Source organism: Lepidothrix coronata, unplaced genomic scaffold, assembly GCF_001604755.1.
Source record: "Lepidothrix coronata isolate B3197 unplaced genomic scaffold, Lepidothrix_coronata-1.0 Scaffold45, whole genome shotgun sequence".
Taxonomy (NCBI): Eukaryota; Metazoa; Chordata; class Aves; order Passeriformes; family Pipridae; genus Lepidothrix; species Lepidothrix coronata.
The window spans coordinates 1307258-1327227 of NW_016690225.1; the positions used below are offsets into that span (position 1 = coordinate 1307258).

The 19970-nt window shown below is 38.6% G+C and overlaps 1 protein-coding gene across 7 annotated transcripts in view; it reads left to right on the forward strand.

Annotated features, from left to right (window-relative positions):
* The window catches only part of DLGAP2 (DLG associated protein 2), a 455132-nt gene that overhangs the window by 368389 nt on the left and 66773 nt on the right, over positions 1-19970 (forward strand). For all 7 annotated transcript variants that reach the window (XM_017814543.1, XM_017814542.1, XM_017814544.1 and 4 more), the window contains one exon: positions 15963-16174. In XM_017814543.1, the coding sequence (XP_017670032.1) occupies positions 15963-16174 (212 nt within the window). The remainder of the gene's footprint in view (positions 1-15962; positions 16175-19970) is intronic.

The window sequence follows — 19970 nt, forward strand, 5'->3', positions numbered from 1 at the left end:
AAATCCATATATCACACTAAAAAGGAGGAGTTCTGCCAGCAGTCTGAGGGCTAGAAAAATTGTTTCAAATACATTTGTGAATGAGCGATTTTAAAAGCAGGCTGTGTGGAATCCTATTTTTGCGTTCTTTTATTCCCTGTCTCCATGTTTCTGTAAGTAACAGAAAAATGGATTTACTGGTGTACCCAATTGCTTTGTTGTGATGATGATCACTCACATATTTGCTTTTAATGATTGGGTCACCCAAGATCATATTGAACGACCCTCTCTTGAGACCATACTATAACAACATCCTTGTTAAAAGTTATATAGGTGCCTCAGGGAGATAGATAGTTTGGGCCTGGCCCTCAGACTGTTTTTTGTGTGTTCTGCACACTTGTTTTCTCTAGCAGCAATCAAGAAGCTTCCACTTTCTCCTACATTTAAATTTTTATACCTTTTGCTTAATGCCGTTTCCCACCCCAAAGTCATGCTAACATAGCTATTTATCATGCTGAACCATGATCTGGATCGTAAAGTGACACAGGTTTAAAAAATAGCTTCCAAAATACTATCTTTAGACATTTACAGCATTTACATGGCCTAGGGCCAGCACAGTCCCATCACAGGTGACATTAACACATGAAATTGCACAGAGAACTGTAGTGGAAGTGGAGCAGAAAGAAAGGAAGGATTAGCTGGGAGGATAACTTCTTCAGCTAGCTTTGTCACTGGAAAAAATGCAGCATGCAAATATTCCTTTGGTAATTTTTACTAAGTACAGCCTCCAAAGCCCACATTGTTCTGAGTGTGTTCTCTTCTATTGCTTTTTAATGAACTTCTCTTTCTCCAGAGCTTAACTGATTCACACATTAACATGGGGAAATCTCTACTCCAGATTTATGTATTTGGAGATTTTCAGTTCCTCTGGGCTCTGCAGAAACTGGCAAACACAGATTAGCAACAACAACTACACTTCTGTGCAGAGTTCTCTCCCCTCAGAGCTATAGGCGTCCAATAGAAATGAGTCACACTTGAAGTGCAAGATCTTTTCAAATGCATATGCAGATGTCCAGGATCAATGTTCCCTACTGAAACAGGGAAAGTTTCTCATTGCAGAGAAAGTAAAATAAATTGCAGCCCTCATAGCATTGCCATGCAAACTGATTCCAATCTAGACTGACAGCTGTGGTATTTTATCATATCCAAGTACATTTTCATGTAAAACAGACTGCACTTCCCTGGAAGTTTTTGATCTAACTGAACAAGCCAGAACTGGAAATGCATCTTGTGCACACTTCTCCTTGTGTCTGTGTTCTTAAACCATGTGTACAGACAGCTCTGACATTACAGAGAAGTTTAGATATGGCTAGCTTTTTCCTTTCCTTTACATACTTCTACACTGATGGCTCTGGTTCCTCTACACCTCTGTTGGGTTTTGTGCTTTCCTTCTCTATCATGTTTCATTGTTTCTTCTGCCCCCTCTCTACATCGCACTTGGCTTTGCAAAAGCCATCAGGTTTTACTTTTCATTGGCCTTCTCCTTACTCCCGACTTATATTAGCATTCTGAAGTGAATGTGCAACGCTGAGTTCACAAACTTGGTTATCACTAAGCTTTAGATCAAGCCCAGTGACAAGTTTAGGGAGCAAAAAAACACACTTGTCGCAGAGTTGGTTTTTTATGCTTTTTATGGATTGGGATGACTACAGAAAGGAATTTTCATTCAGTAATCAGGAAGGTTCATCCACTGGGAGGTTCATCCAGCTTAAAATCTAGGAGATATGAGTTTAAATTTTTGCTTCACAAAGACTTTGTGATCTTTGTTTTTAAGCCCCTTTAAAAATGACATAGTACCCAGTCCCTATTCATAGGGATCTTATAATGGAAATCTGCAAAGACTCGAGTGCTCAGTTACTACTGTAAGGAATCTATACTTTTGTCCAAAACAATAATACAAGGAATTCTATAAAAGGAATAGTCTTATTACAAAATATTAAAATAAAATATGTGTCCTGTCTTGTCAGAATATGCCATTCAGTGCATAGATATCTTTCAGAGTGAGCAGCTGGCTTATTCACTAGCCCAAGGTCAGCAAACAAATTGAAGGGACCCCATTCTGTCAATGTCATAACTGAATGCCTGGTTTTGAAATTTCTACTTTGAGGGATGCTGTGCTGTCACACTGTAATCATTAAAACCAGAGATATGTCCCATTATTAGCTCTTCCATGAACTTTCTCTCTGACCCAGGAAATGTAATTTGTTAATCACTGCACACTTCAGTTGCTCTATCTGCAAATCTGAGGAGGCATATTTAACTTTTCTTATGGCAGTGCAAGAAGCATCACTGAATAATGATTGGATAAAAATAATCATTAGGTTGAGAAACTAAGAAAGGTAGAGAAACATGTCAGTATCCCTAGCCAAAAGAGTACTGCCTCACTTCAGGGTACATGGCAATGAGAATTCAAGGGATTATGAAGTTGATTATGCAGCAGCAGATTTCCCTGAGGTGCACAAGTGAATGGATTAGCATAAGACCCCAAGGCCCTTCACAGGGTGTCTGTGTTTAAAGTATTACAGCACATGATATTAAAAGACATTTCTCCTGACTGATGTCAGCTATGTATTTTTAATTCTTTTTAAAGTAAATCTGTGAAATTATAGTCCTTCAATGATCTTATATATGAATACATAAACATAGAATAATAAAGATTAATTTTGTATGTTTATATATTAATATTATCAATTTATAATATATATATATATGAGTTTTGTTCTGCTACCTAGTTATGTGAGAATTCACAGTAGCCAACTCATTTTCCTATCTATTGGTTTTCTTATTATTATTTTTTCCCAATACCTGTACAAAATATTGCTACTTGTGTTTTCCCTTGGAGAGTTTTGACATGCAGAGTCCCAAACTGGAAGACTATGCAGTGTCTTAGGCCTGTGCTTGAGACTTTGTTTTCTGCCATATGTTTCTGGGCTTCCATTTTGTCTTCCACCATAATTAATGAGCTGCTTTTTCCTTCGAATTGAAACTCTGAAGAATGAAGAAAGGAATTTTCTTTCTAAGAAGGAAGCTGCTAACAAATTCTCAAATTCCTGGAAACAGGAGACGAGAAAAGAGGTTTTGAAGGTGTCTGCACATTATATGCTTCAGTCATGTCCTAGAGTTGGAAGCAAGTATTTCTTTAACCTGGTACATCTCCAAGCTTCATCTCTGGCTCCTGTTTTAGGGTTTCACATTCCCTTCTCCTTCACACACAGTCCTTGGCTCTGGGGGATCTCCTCGGACTGGGTGTGTGCTGATGTAAGTCAGAGGTGATTCAGTCAACACGCCTTCTTCCAGCATGGATGGTCATCTAATCCTAAAGTGGATGGTTTAGGAGAACTAAATTAGCTGAAATAAAGCTCTGTAAAATAATGATTATTTTTCTCAAATTCAGATCAGATTTTCATCGCTCCTGCTACAGTGGAGGTGGTGGGAATGTTCAGAGAGAAGAGACAGGGGAAGAGTGGGAAGCCAATTTGGGGGGGGGGGCTGTAATGTCAACCAGATGGTCAACTAGCACCTCAGGAACAGAGGGCAACCATTTGTAACTGTATACTAACAGCATTTATCAGATTATATCTTGTGAATGATTAGCAACAGTTATTATGCACAGGCCTTTAATTTCTATTTTGAATGCAGACAAATTGAGCTTTTCTGGGTACCAAACATTTCTGTCATCTAACTCAGCAGGCAAAAAAACCGAAGTAGATCATGTGTGCAGTAAAGTGCACTTTTGTATAGTTTTAGCTATAGTTGCTGCTGCTGTTTTCCTTGTCATTTTAATTTTAATATAAAATATTTTAAGAAAAAAATAAATGAACTGTGAGATCTCTTCTGTCTTCATCAGCTGTTTTGGCTAATTAGGTTCCACACGTGTACAGTGCAATGGCTTTGATTAATTCCACTCTGATATGAGCACTAGCAAGGGGCAAAGATTTTTAACATAAAAAAATGGATATGAACTAGATAGCTGTGTTAAAATGATGAATACAAAAGTGTCACTTCCAGTTTCCAGGACTAAAATAACTGTAAATGCTAGTCAAAGAAAAGTAATTCCTTCAATAAAGCCAAAAGTTAGGCAAGAGCCTAGCACTCACCATCACTGTAGTTCTGGAGCACAATGCTATGTGTCACTGATTAATATTCCTTCCTCACCCATTCAACAGCTTGTGAAGCAGCAAGAAATCGAGGTAAACATACCACAAGGTACAGTGAATGAGTCAGCACCAAAAAAAGAAATAGCACGTTGTTCTAAAAATGGCTTCAGCCCACTCCTGTCTTCCTAGTGCATTTAAGTACTAGCGTCATCCATTACAGCAAAGGCACTGCTAAGCATGTGGGTAATAATGTCAGCTGTGTACTCTACAGAATGAAAGAAAAGCAGAGTTGGTTTCTTTAAAAAAGGAAAAGAAAAAAGCAGCAGTTTCAACAAGGGTCTTTGCTGGTTTAAGCTATGCCTACATGGAGAAAAGCTTTGAGGAAGAGCTAATTGATAAACAGGCCTTTAGCCCTCAGTTACATTTTTCCAGGAACTCTCCTGGGGACAGGACAGATTCCCAAAAATGAGACTGTTGCCCTTGTGAGGCACACTACTGCTTTTCACTCTCTGCTTTGCAAGGATGGATAGATTTGAACTCAATGTACTTTTTTCAGCACTTCATCTTTGTGAAACTAGATTGTATCTGTTTTCTTGACATAAACCCCATATATGAACTACAGAAGCTGCATCCAATACTCTACCAATGAGTGCACGGTGTGGAGTTAGACAGAGCTAGCAGATTTTTGATACTCTCATCCAGATGACTATCACCCACGCTGCCTTCACAATGATTTATGACCAGCCACCACCAGAACTAACTGCGTTGTTTCCACAGCAGGAAAAGCTAGTATAGACAGTAGGGTAGCAGGGTAGTCTGCATCCTGAATCAGCATGGACACATGCTGTACCATTTTGTTTTCTACAGCTCATTACAGCACCTGAGGATGTCTCAGCTACCCCTATGCCCTCCTGATCAGGAGTGACATAAAATGCCCAGACAGTAAGGGAAATGATAGGACAGGTAATGTCCCACAGTCCATTCACAGTGTTAATGTCAACCTGAAAAATGTTGTGGAACATTAAATTAAAAGGAGCAATAAAGCTGACACTTCCCTGTATTTACAGAATGCTGATGGCTTTGTGTATCACAAATCCCATAATATTTCTTAAATACTCCTTCCAAGGGAAAAAAAAGGAACAAAATAATAATTAAAAAAATACATTCAATCAATGTGTAAAGCTCTGACCAAACATCTGTCTCAAATTGCTGGTGTCTTGAATTGTGTTAATCAGTGATACAACAGTACCCTGCTTCCATGCCCATGTAGTCTAGAATCCTTATACTGGATGAAATGAATTGCTGAAACTTTTTTCCAAAAAAGAGTAGAAAGATTTCAGAGTTAATATTTTCTTAAAGCTGCCAAAACAAGTCCCTATTACTGTGGAAATGTCAAAGCTAGGATTAGAAAAAGGAGGCCATGATCCCACTGCCCTTTAATCAGGGAGAATTGTCCTCCTTTATAACATTAGTAATGTATTGCCAAATTGTTTTTCAATGTTCACTTCACTGAAGCTGAAGGCTGACCTTTGCAGTTGTTACTCAAAGGTGTCACTGGTTCTGAAGAATTTTCAGGCAGGAGTAACTTATTATTTTATACACTCAGGCTAGTTGCATCTGTCAAACAAGACTGCCAGGAACATGCACTCGAGGCTGTAATGACTGCACACTCTGCTAGACCACAGGCTTGCTGCCTAGGGCAGACTGAGCTCATCTCCTGAGCAGTCCATGCCATTTTTCCTGCAAGGAGGTGACTGTAAAAAAATGATGAAGTATTCACAAATTCTGCGTTGGTTTGTTTGTGTTTTTTCCTTGCCATATGGTTTTGGCCATCTTACAATGCTGTGCTTAAAGGCTGTTTTTTAAACTGGAATTGCAGATGTATTTACATGGCTGATTGTCTATATGGACAAGGTTCCTGGTACTTCTGGTAAGGAAACATCTTTTGAAAAGTGTGATTGTAGTTAAGTGTTACATAGTAGCTAGACAGAAAAAAAATACTCATTGTGCTCTGGAAGCTAATTAATTACAGTCCTCTGGAGTTAACTATGCAAAACTGTCAATCATTAGTTAAAATCAGAAAAATGGATGAAAGGCAAATATATATATATTTTACAGCCTTTAAAATTATTTAATTTTAAAAGACATGCACTGTTTTTTTTCAGTAGTAGACCTATAAAAAATAGAAAACAAGAAAAAGAAAAGGTGATATAATTTCCTGCTTACATTAAATAAAACACTATTTACTATTTACAGGCCACTTTCTGGGTCAGCCCTGGGTATGCTGCATTTTTGTCTCTTACTTTATATTTCTGAGACCTTGAATGATCTGTGGGGTCTTGCCCCACTCAGGAAAACTTCTAGTTAAGTTCAGTTGCTCATTTGGTAGTCCCCTCAGCCTTGTCTGCTGCCTATCAGTCAGGCATCCCAGCTGGCAGGTATATTCCTGGCTCCCCTTTATCTGTAGTGAGAGACGAGCTGCAATCTGATTTATGTCTTTAACCTTTTGATGCTTGGTTTTAGCAGAATTTGCAATTAATTCAATTTATAGGGAAAGATTTAAAGGAAAATGCACCTATGAGCTAGCCCCAAAAGGCAAAGACATAGGAAAACAAACTCTGGGTGCATGACTATGGCAAATTAATTGGCAGAAAAAATACATTCTGTGGCAAGCATACAAAGTTCCAGGTTGTGAACTTTGTTGTTTCTATGGACTTCCATTATTAAAACAGTTGCTACCTTATGCTATGAAACTGCATCGTGTCAGGATAGTTTCCTTGGCACTGCATCCTGATCCTCAGTACTGTTATGTGGCTCAGCCTGTCTCAGGCATTGTTTCCATCCAAGCCAGCCAGTGTTTACCTCAGTACTATTGGTTCAGGACTTCGCAAAGACCAGGGAATGTTTGTGGTAGCCCCACTGTTTTGGGGGCAAAGGTTGCTCCACAGCATGGGTATGGAGTGTTGCAGGGCAGCTGACCTCCAGGCTAGACGGTGGGTCTGCATTTACTGAAGTGTGCACAGCCCTGGCATAATCACCACACTGTTTTGCATCCCTCTCTCTCCCTGGTATTTATGGTCATGCAGCAGGACAGCAGGTTGGGCCAGCTCACCAGTTCAGCTGAACATTTACCTTTACTTATCTTTATTACTGTTGTTAGGGTAATTTTCCAGGAAGCGCTCCAAGTCGCTTGACCATTACTAGCGTTGCTTGAAGAGCTGCATATTGCTTAAGGAAAACCTACCCCACTGAAGTTGATGGTAATGTAATTTTAAAGTGGCTTAAGCTGACCACAAAGCAGCATCCTGGGTCACCTAGCAAAGGAAATATGCAGCCACTGGAACCCAGGTTTCTTGGGTGAAACCCTACTGGTTTTGAGTCTTAGACTGAAAGACTATGAACAGGTTCTTATTTAAGAACAGGCCAAGCCCTCCTTTCAGCCCAACCTCACATCAAAGTTCTGGCACAAGATCTCAGTGAGCTCCAGGCTTAAAGACAAGCCCATGACTTCCATCTGACTGTACCTTGCTCTACCATGTCAAAACAGCACAGAGTCCTGAGGGTCCCAGAAAGACACAGAAACATAGCAGCAAATTTGCAGGTGACTGAACTACAAGGATCTATGCCATCAATATGAGCACAGTGATAAGGTGGGAATTTGGCCCACTTTCACCCAAGCAGTATAAACAAAGCTACAGAGTCCTCACAACACTAATTACAGTGTTTATCCATCCTCAAATTCCAATTCACATGATTTCTGGAGAACCAGTTAGGAAACATAGTGCTGGTTTTCTGTTTTGGTTTTTTTTTTAAATTCATCAGTGTAGAGAGATGAGTTATAAAGCACTATTTAAGTGAAAAGAACACAGTTCTGTAGAAAATACAGAAGTGGTGACTAAGCAATCCTGAGTACACTGGACAGAAATCTTCTTTCTGTCAAGGATCGCTTAGTGCTGCTTTGCTTGGAACTACACATGAGAAACTAAAATCATACAGTAAATAATCCTGAAAATGATTTGCCTATCCAAACATCTCCCAGTTGGAATATTATGTTTGTGTTCTGTGATCTGCATGGTTGTCCAGTCTGTTACCAACTCCTGAATTCCTGAAGTCAAGTTGTTTTCTATGCAATGTAAAGCATATATTGTTTGGGGCCTATGTGATTTTCCTTCCTCTTCCTGTAATACTATGGCTGTTAGTAGCAAAGCCTGGAGAGAATGGCAAGGTAAAGATGACTCTTGTTTTCTCAAATTAGCTCCTGCCTTGATTGTCAATGGCAACAGACTTTTGGGAATGCTGCAAGAACTTGTTTTGCTTCTGAGCTGCCAAGGAGTTCAAAGAGTAGAGTGTGGCATGTGAAAATTAAAGCTAATTATAAAGGTTGGCATTTTTAGTGGCGAGGAGGAGTCCCTGGCATGTTTTGCAGAGATTTTTTGAGTGGCTTCATTGTATAATTCATGTTCTTTGAACAATGAATCATCACATTAAAAAAAAAAAAAAAACACAGAAGAAACAAGTGTGCAGTGAGAATGGTGGTGAGTTTTAGGCACAAGGTTAGCTACTGAGGAAACAAACTTCTCTTTTCAGATACTGCACTGGCAAAAAGCCAGACCAATAGGGTCTAAAGTCCACAGACAGGAAACAGAGGAATGTCTTAGTGTCATTAACTTCAGAAGAAAATTCTTGTAATTGGTTGGTGTTCCTTCTTCAGAAAATTTTTTGAAAACACAGGAGGTCCAGCTCCCACCTCCCACTGTAATATCAAGGAAAGTTTCTACCATTACAAAAAATCATCTCTGTCTGCCTTCCAGGATTGTCATTTACTTTCATCTACTTGCAGCTGTGCACAAAGGCTATTTTTCTTTGGCTCCTTGAAGAAAACATGATTTAAGAGGAAACCTTTTACCTGCATTTCAGATTGTGTCCTTTTTTTTTTTTTTCTGCCTCATCTTCTTGACCAGGCTGAGAAAGCATAAAATTACAAAGATTTTGTCTCTCTTACATACTGTTTCATATCTTATCTTTCTTCACATCATCTATAGTCTAATTTCATGCACAGACATCTTGTGCTTCTAGTAAAATATGAAATTTATATTACTAAAATAAGATTTAGGTCATAATGAATATTTCAGAGCATCTTACATCTGCATGCTAATTAAATTCACAGGACTCCTATGAGGTAGGTAATCCTCACTTTAACCTTTGGGAATGAGAAATATGAAGAAGTGATAGTCATGTCCCTCAGCTGAAGTCATATATTTAGAAGTGCTTCATTTTAGATAGTAAAGTGATATGCCAGGTTTTAAGCAGATCAGCAGTTTAGTGGTGGAACACCTTTAAAATTCTGGGAGCTGGGAGCAAATGCCATAGAAGTGGGTGGAACAAGAGGAGCTGATCTGTCTTGAAATGTCAGTTGCTGTTGTCAGTTTGACTGCTTTAGCTAAATCCTAAACAGAAATCAAGTTGAGAGGGGTCAAAGTCCAGAAGAATTAATATTTCATTGTTTCTTCCAGTTTTGTCATAAGTATTGCTTAGATACAAGGTCGCATATTCACACTGCTAGAACTAGTTCTAGGGAGCCTAGATTACCTATCTCTGATCAGATAGGTATAAGGAAGAACTTTTCCCCCCTGAATGTAGCCAAACACTGGAACAGGTTGCCTAGAGAGGTTGTGGAGTCTCCATCTTTGGAAATGTTCAAAACCCAGGTGGACGCAGTCATATTATCATAGAATATCCTGAGCTGGAAGGACCCGCGAGTATCATCAAAGTCCAACTCCTGACCCTGCACAGGACAGCCCCAAGAATCCCACCATGTGCCTGAAAGCATTGTCCAAATGCTTCTTGAACTCAGGTGTGGTGTCATGACCACTTGCCTGGGGAACCTGTTCCAGGGCTCAACCACCCTCTGGGTGAAAAACCTTTTCCTTATATCTAACCTAAACCTCCCCTAACACAGCTTCATGCCATTCCCTCAGGCCCTGTCACTGGTCACCAGAGAGATCGGTATCTGCCCCTTCCGCTTCACAGGGAAGCCATATGAGGAGCGGCTGAGGTCACTTGGCTTGTTCAAGGGGAGACTGAGACCTCATTGCGGTCTCTAACCCTTCACCATCTTCGTAGCTGTCCTGGGCAACCTGCTGTACCTAACCATGCTTTGAGCAGAAGGCCAGACTAGAGAACTTCAGAGTCTCTTCCAACCTCACTGATTCCATAACTTCTAGTTTGTTCTGAAGGTTTAGTGAATCCATCCCTGTTTGCCCTGACAGCATGCTGTTGCTTTGTAAGACCCCAGCCACAGAACCGCAAGCTCAGCTGAGAGTATTACTTTAAAAAAAATACAAGACTCCAAAAATTCGGCCACCAAACTTTTGCAGAGCCCTAGGTCCTTTAATACCTTGAGGTAATGCAAAGAAGAAAAAGCTACACACTTTTTCTCAGGAGATATTTTTACTGATAATAAGGGGGGGAAATAGGAATCTTGGCAAAACCTTAAAAGGGGTAACATACAACCAAGACAAAGCATTCCACAAAGCACTGACTTAGCACATGCTAACATTGGTGTGTTCCCAGGCTGCCCTTTTGACTGACAGCTGCTACCAGCCTATGGGGCTGCCTCATGAGGCTGCAGACCTGCTGTGTGAGTTCCAGGGCTGCCATGTGGGCTCCATGAGCCCTCCCCCCTTCCTCCACACTCTTGAACTGGTTCCAACCCAGTAATTACTATAATAATATGGTGTCTCGCATGCTTATGGACAGAATCTATGCTGCTGAAGTCCAGTCAAAGGTTCAAAATCCTCTTCTGGCAGGTCTTGTCTGAGCACAATCAGTACACCCAACAGGAAGGATAGAAACATAGAATCGTTTAGGTTGGAAATGACCTTTAAGATCATTGAGTCCAACAGTTAACCCAGCACTGGCAAGTCCGCCACTAAACCATGTCTCTAAGCACCTAATCTACGTGTGGTATAGATAAATACATGCAGGGATCTCTAAATAACTCCAGGGACGGTGACTCAACCACTTCCCTGGGCAGCCTGTTCCACTTTAATCAAATTAAAACACAGTATAAAATATATGAAATAATAAAAGAAGATAAAGGAGAACTACGCTAATACAAATGTGTACTGTTTCTATAAAAGGGAGATATAAATAAGATGTAGAATAAAATTCAGAAATTATCACTTTCATGGCCTTTAACAGGTCTCATTAGGTATTTAGCCAAAAATTAGTAGTAAGGGATATTTTAAAACATGAACTTCTAACAAAGAACAAAGATAGTGACATTTCTTCTAAAGCAAGGAAATTTGTTTTTGTAGTAACGAAATTTCTAGAATACCCACTGTGAGATGACAGTTCAGTTTCTTTCTTAGCCTGTACAAGGTCAAATCCCATCTTCTCAGTTCCCCAGACTGCATTCTGAGCAGCAGGAGGTACATCAGTTTGAAGCAAAGGTACTTGTTTCTTTGTTAAGATGCTATACAAGTTTTATCCAAACATCCTTTTACATAAAACTCATGCGAGTTTGACCTAGGGGCTATAACTAAGCTCCCTCCTTTCAGGAGGGATCATCAGTAAGTGTTTGGATCATGAAGCTGTGTCACACACTTTTATGTGCATGAAGTCCCTGTCTTCTAACCAGTCATCCCCAGACAATCTATGAGTTCTTCATGAAAAGGCCATGAGTGACAAAAGAGAAGGGTATAGCAGTTTATTTATCAGCCCTAAATCTTCTTCCTGAGCTCTCAAAACATTATTGATTAGAAGGTTAGCAATGTCTCCCACTTCCACAGCTGTTTCATCATGGAAAGAAAGAATAAGGCTGCTGTACTTAGAAAAAAAAAAAATCTGAACTCTTTCTTTGGAAGATGATTTTAGGCTGTGAATGGGAAATAACAGAAGGGCCTTTCTGCTGCCTGTAATCAGATACGATAAACGCAAGAAAGGAGCAGCATTTGAGATTTTTCTTCATGCTTTACATTTTGATTGCTAACTAAAGGGACCTTTTGGATGCTACTCTGAAGGAGCTAACTCTGTTAAATGTCTTTATGGGGAATTTAGAGTCCTACCTCAGGTTCTGAAGTTCACTGCCAGATCAGCTCCATAACACATACTAAGAGTTAGGTACCAGGTGCTTTAATAAAATTGGCCCTAGGTGACTAATGTACGCAACCAGAATGAATCAGTAGCAGAAGAATTGAAAGAGCTCGAATTTTCTGAGTTTGATGCTCCTCACAGCAACAGTCCATGAAATTTATGGAAGAGACTCATCGTTCTCTGTAATTTTTATAACCATATCAGCAGCCAGACCTTGTCAGCTCGTTGTTCTTGCAAAAGGAAATTCATATGGTAATATCCAGGCTAACTCCTCCGTGAGTAGAAACCACATATATAAGGATTCATGTTAACATCTAGAACAGAAGGAAGGCCTTTTTAGGCATTATAAATATCAGCACTCATCACTGTACACAAGTCGATAATTAGAGTAATTATTCCAAATTAGCAGCTGCAAACCCTACAGATGGGAATTTCAGGGGCTGGTAACTGTTGTAAGAAAGCATTTCTTCAAGCTGCAAAGCCTTTCCATATTTTGGAAGATGTATATTCAAAGACCCTCATTCCACGATGTTAAACATTTTTGTTAATATTGCAAAATAAAAATCTTTCCTGCACTAGTATAATGCTTCTGCTTTTCTTTAAAACTATTTTTGTTGGGTCTGAGATGGCTTGGATTTGGAAAGACTTTTCCAAGTACTTAACCTATCAACTCAAGTAAATGAAGAACGAGGCTGAACTGGGACTCATGTTTTGCTTCTGTTCTCAGTCCATGAGGAAAAACAATGTCAAGTGCCCTTCTGTTGGCTTTCGAATATGGCAAAAAGACTCCGACTGTTCTCCAAAACTCTGCATGAAACCTTCTAAGAGAAGACATTGTCAAACTTGTTCACTAGGTTCCAGAAGCATTTTCCCTGTGTTCATAATATTGTGCTCCTTTGAGTGGCTGAAGGGAAAAAAAACAGCCAATCAAACAAACCACATATTTTAGTTGCGAACAATGTTTTTGCAACCATAAAGGCTTCTCTGATAGCCAACAAGTGGATCTGATTAGAAAAGTTTTCTCGGTGCCTATGTGTGTACCACGAGTACATCACAAGCACAAATGGAGCAGGCCTTCTTCAGTTTTTAGCTTTGGTCTTTAGCTTTTATGTGAATTCATTTAACTTTTGAATACAGAAAGCAAAAGAAATGTAATCAGCAGAAACAGTAAGGCATATAACTGTAAGATTTGTCCTTATCACAGTGAAGAAGCTTAACTTTTTAGATACTTTAATGTAAAAAATCAGTCATTCCTATCTTTTAAAGTAAGATTTCAACTTCAATCAATAAATACGCCTGTGTTTACTTATTTAAATCCAGTCCTTATCTAGTTATTTGAACATGGAATTTCAGACAAAATAAAGTTGAGGAAGTAATAATTTTCTGCATTTGAGTAAAAGGTTATTGATCCATGTATTTTTAAACTTTCTATTTAATTATCTTTGAGGTAAAATGAAGGGAAAAGTTTCAAGCCAAAATAATTATTCTATGAAAAAGTTTTGAGTTGTTTGAAAAAAAAATGAATAGTAAGACTGAATGTGATAATTCAGCTTTAGTGCTGAAAATTGAACAGTATATCTTGTAGTTGTCCTATGTTGATGACAATAAATGCTTTTTCAACTTTTGGATTTTGCTTTTAGCCATAAAGAATAATTAAAAGTGAGAGTATGTTTGTTTGATATCAACTAATAAGATAGCTCTCTAATTCGGACTTTTGCAGTTAGTTGTATTGCCAGTTGTAGATTTAAAAACGCTTAGGAAAATATATTTATTCTTTGTACTTTAGGAGACTCACTATGACTACTGCAACTACATGTAAAAACCTTTTAGGTCTCCTATAATCTCAAAAAACCTTCCTGCAATATTAATTTCATACATACTAGGTCCTAGAAAAGAAATGAAAATGATGTATGACATTTGCAGGCTTCAAGTTTGGCAATATTTTTGATGCTCCCTTTCCAATCACCATGCAAAGCTGAATAATGTGAAAAGTTTGTTTCCTTGCATGATCTAACCCATATTTCATTTAGATTCACGCTCTGTCCTAGTACGCTGTATAAGAATATGACTCATAATGTTTTTCTCTGATATTTATCTCTGACTTTTTTCTAATCTGTGCAATCTATTTCATCTTTTCTTATCTGACTTCATTTTCTGTCTTTTTTTTTTTTTTTCTGTCCTGAGCTTGTTTCTTTAATTTAATATCTCTATTTTTACTTGTTCACTCCCTTTTAAAACTTTGTTTCCCCCTTAATCCCTTTTTGGGACTCAAAGCACCAGGTCTATTCACCTGGTAAGTGTGGCTAATTCATTTATCTCAAAAGGGCAGTAAAGATGACAGGCAGATCATGTTAGTTATTTAAATCCAATCAACAAGACTGCTGAAACCAATCGGAGCATTTGCTTCAGCTCTGCAGTGAACTCTGTCTAGAGACTCTAAATATGTTTGACTTAAACATCTTTATTAACATCCTGCTTTACAGAAACTCCTAAATATATATTTAACTGGAATTTCAGATTTATAGTATAATAGTAAATAATGCCATTATACTGCTTAATATATATGAAGTCATTATGTTGATAAAGGATTTGATGCTGACAAGTGCATCAACCCTGGTCCACTTATGAACTTTGTCACATCCTTCTTTTTAACCGTGAATCCTTATAATGTATTTTAGAGAGTTGCTTATATCCTTTAAGTTAAGTAAATGTTCAAGTGTGTTTCTGGGTTAGAACTAAAGGACTCAGCACCTCGGAAGATTAAACAAAAAAACAAAACAAAACCAACAAAAAAACAACAAAAACAAACAAACAAAAAGGAAAAACAACAACAACAAAAACAAACAAAACCAACAAACAAACAAAAAACAACCAAACAACCAAACAAAAAAAAGAAAGTGATACTGGCAAAGACAGGCTTGTTGAGTTTATCCATGAGTCTTAAAACAAGGCTTATTTCATTTTGGATTGGAAAATCCAGTCTTGCTCAGTTCTATGGTGAACTGAGACATATCTGTCCACCAGGTGTGGATTATCTGACTACCAATCTTACTATTTGGAAAAATCACCTCAAGTGCATAAAAGCAGCTGCAATTACATGTATTGATTAACTGGTTGCATTACTGGTACATTACAATCTCTATGAACTATTTTGCAGTTTCTAAATAAGAAAAAAGACAAATTACCACTTTTGTTTTTTCCCCACAGAAGTTTGCCCTAAATCACAATCCTATCCATTTATGACAAGATCACAGTTTAGTTTAGCTTAAATATGACTTTCACCTTCCTGAAAGGCCTCCAAAGCCCCATATAAGGAGTATTGGTAATAAACTCTGAAGTGCTCAGCTTTTAATGAGTTTTAGATCTGAGACACCTGATTAACTTACTGTTATCAGCTGAGAATCTGCATGCAAACTTTTAAGAGGTTAAGCCAAGCTTCTTCCTGCAATTTAGAGCATGTCTGCAAATAGATATTGCAGCTCAGCTCACAATCCATGACTTGGTTGTTCCTTGGCTTCCAGCTTTTATAAACTGAAAATTTCCAACTTTCAAGTCAGAATTAAATGGTCAAATCATCTAGGGACCTTAGAAATTTCTTTATAAGTGATCTGTTTCTGAAGAATAAAAAATTTATTACTTGTCTCTTTAAAATGAAAAAATGAAGGAAGTACTTAAATATATTAAAAGAATAAAGCAGAATCCATATATGTGTTTTATGGTCTCTATTAGGTACCTCAGGATGAATGGGCAGGATACCCGGCTGGTGGGAAAGATGAAGAGATCCCCTGCAGAAGAATGAGAAGTGGGAGCTATATTAAGGCCATGGGAGATGAAGAAAGTGGAGACTCTGATACTAGCCCCAAGACATCACCAAAATTAACGGTTCGACCGGAGTCATTATTAAAATCCATTGGACAACGACCCCTGGGAGATCATCCAAAGTAAGCTTTGCTATACCATGTTATACACCTTTCTGAAAGCTGTTATGACTTGGGTAATTTTCCTTTGGGTTTTACTGGCAGTGGTCAGCATCCCTAATAAAAAATGATCTGTACTTAGAAAGCTACTTGCGTGGCTTCATTTTAAATTAGCTACAGTTTCTTGTGATTACTGGATGAAAAACTGCCATCTTCCTCCATCCATGAAATAAAACTGTTATGGTTACTGAAGGAAATACATACATATTTTTGTCAAAAGTTCAAAATTCTGAACTTTTCTTCCCTAGGATTGTTTTATAAGTCTTTGTTATTTCATTGCTTTCTCTGAAGCAGAAAATACACTCTATTCTATACAAAATATAATAGTATTGTACCGTGTATTTGGCATCTTACACCTTCTTTATCAGTACAACGCTTTATGTATCAGCTATACTGTATCATATTGATTTAAACACATTGTAGAAGACTTCGTTTGACTGGGTTACTTTTCATGCATACTACCTACAATATAGCCTATTAAATAGCTAAAGCAAATCTTAAAACTATAAGGAAATATGTAGCTTTATATGTTTTCCAATAGATCTTTGTTTTTATCTCTTTTTTTATCCTTTCAATATATCATTTTATAAGTAAACTGTAAGTATATTTATGAGGAGAGTTTCAAAGTAGTAGCCTGATTTAAAATCTGTAGCTTCTATTAATGTAACTAGGCATTTCTCATGACTTAGAAAATTGATCTTTTTGTCTGGGTCATAAACTGAAGAAATTAAGAGTGAAACCTTTAACCAAAGGGTTTTTGTTGTAGGTAGGTAATACCGTGTATAGTACACTATATAGTATACACCTTTTCATAAAATAAAATAAAACAAAACAAAACAAAAGCCTTAGGTAAAAATCCTTTGGGGTTAATAAAATTGAATTATTTAGCTTGCAATCTGCAAGAAAACCACCAACTTTTGCTGTTATTGAAGAGAAGAGTTTACAACTTTATTTATCATATAGCTTGGTCAACATATCTGTAGGCTTAATTCAGGTACAAAACCAAAGGCACCTGTTACCATGAGCTGCTGTAAGATTTCTGAGACATCATGAAACAAGATATACAGATCTCTGCTCTTGATTGGCAACTAAAATACAAGTCTCTGCTCTTGACTGGCAACTAAAATACCTTGTGGCCTCTCAAAGGGGGCCAGAGACCTATGTTTAGGCCACCGAGACAAATTCTGAATGTGAATCTGCAGGATTCGTTAGAATATTTTATCTGTTGAGGAAACCTGGCCTGTAACAAAAGTACTACTGGTCTGAGTACAGAAACCTGACCATGGACACTGAGAAGGTTTTGTAGAGGTCCCTGGCAAACATGTCCCCTGCCTCTATTAGCACTGTCGCCACCACTGCCTGGCTGTGTTCTGGGCATTGGTGTATGCCAGGTATCATTCCCAGAGACAGTTTAGTTGCAGCCATCCCAGTTTTGAAGGGTATATCTTATCTGTTCTAGTACAACAAAAATCTTTTCCCAGAGACCATTCTAAATTTCCAGATACATTCTATGCTGTTCTTTGTTTTCAGCTTTGGTTGGACCACCCACAAGGGAATCGGGGTAGCAGCACAAATTTTCCAGTGAGTGGCAGCTCTTGGTTCCTGCCCTAGATCTCTACAGCTTACAAACAGGTCCAGACAGCAATTAAACACACATATTCAAGCAAGAAATATATTTCAAGGAAAAAGTATTCCTGATCTGTTAAATCCTGAGGGCGGATGGTTATTCATGGGCCAATACCAAATGTTGCGTCTTCTGTCAGTTTTCCATGTATTGCAAATACACCACTCAAAATATAGTAGATTAAAAGAGGGGTGCAATGTTGATGCATGTGCTGGGGTTGACAGCTGTGCCTGTTCATGACCCCGAAGGATTTCATGGCATAGTTACCATTAACCACAGCTGGAAAAGGAGGAAGCTTTTTGTAATACTATGAAATATTATTAGGGGCTCTGTTGAGAATTTGTCACTATCACTGCACCAGGAATAATTGAGCAGCCAGTCTGCTACTGACAGATATTTTTTAAGTCCTCAGTTTTTCCTTAAACAGAAGGACAGCACCTTGAACCTGCCAGCCTAACATACATGGGTTTTTCCAGTGAACTTCAAGCAGAAATGTGACACACATTCTTGTTCTTGTATTTTTTTCTTGAAAAAAATCTGCACATGTCAGCAATCCTAAAGCAGAAAATTTCTTGTCTCACAGAAATACAAAGTGCTGATCCTAAACCTGGGTTTTCACCACAACCCATCTCCTCCCGTATATTTCTGTCTCCCTGTCACTGTGGTTACCTTCTGTGTCTGGCAGATTTCTATGAAGGATGTAGCAATGGATAATGGTTACAGAGCCTTCCTTGCTCCTCCAGCATGGCTCAGTAATCCCCACTGCATGCTGAGTACCACTGATCATGCTACTGAGCCAGAAGCCAGGGCTTTGAACAGCATTCCTGCATGTATAGCAGGGCTGAATAGCATTTCTGGCATGTGTTATGAGAAATTACATAATTCAAGATGTCAGCTGCATTATCTGGCTTTTTAGTTTGTTTACCCAGATGGAGGGAGCTAGTGCACAGAAATAAAATGGGGTTTTAATTCTCTTAGTCCTTCACTTGGGTGGCAGAGTAGCTCAGAACTGGGATCTGCCAGACAGATCATCAGTAAACCTGAAATAAAAGCTGAATATTGATAGTTTTGGCAATATAAAAACATGCATTGGCTGCAAAACAAATGTAGATAGATTTCATATGAATAAACCTAGTTTTCTATCACTATCCTGAATAGGATAAGACAAAATTAGAACAGCCTTCGCTTAACCTTCAACAGATGTTTGACATGTGTGCAACTTTCTCCTTTGAGTTTTATCAGGCATCTTTGCAAGATTTTTTTTTTTCCCATTTAGATTCTGTTTCTGCTTAGACAAAAGTAAGTGCTACTTTGTTGGTTTGTGTTGCTAGAAGATTCATCAAATTGAACATTAAACGTTTATAAACAATAAATGTGCATATTTTTATCTGAAAAACTAACATACAAATAGGTAAATGTAACTGATATAATACAAGAATTAAAATTCTGAAATAATTTTTTTTTAAGTTGCTTTCGGAAAGGAGTATATTTTACTCTGAGTGAAAAAAAAGAAGTGCAGAGTCTGCCACTGCTGGTTTTATACAGCTGACAGAAACAGGTCATAGACCCAACTACTGCCATATGATCTCTGTCAAACTAGGCTAGCACAGCCAGCATGGTCGCCAGCCTGCTTCCAGCCTAGGACACATGGCCCACCTCTGGATAGTGCCCAGGCATGTTCCAGGGATTAACTCTGTGGGATGCAGCCACCCTCTCTGTAGGATGAGAAAGCTTAACCATACAGGTCAGTTGGCCAAAGGGTCAGGTAATGGACATGGCTTATTTCTGAGTAGAGCTATAGCATAAGGGGCTCAGTTTTTTTTTCTGGATTTTTCAAAAATTAAATGTGCCTAAATATGTAGATTATTCACTGAAGGGGGCCTCTGGTGGTCTAGTGGTTAGGGTACAGGACTCTCACCGCTGCGACCCGGGTTCGATTCCCAGCCCCCCGGGCAGATGGAGCTCATTAGCCCTGTGAGGCAATCCATCTAAGAGAAGGTCACTCCCAGCCCCCCGGGCAGATGGAGCTCATTAGCCCTGTGAGGCAATCCATCTAAGAGAAGGTCACTCTAAACAAACCTACGTCCTGAGACCCTCACTGCCACTGTCCAAGCTTGCTCGGCCCCGGCAGATGAA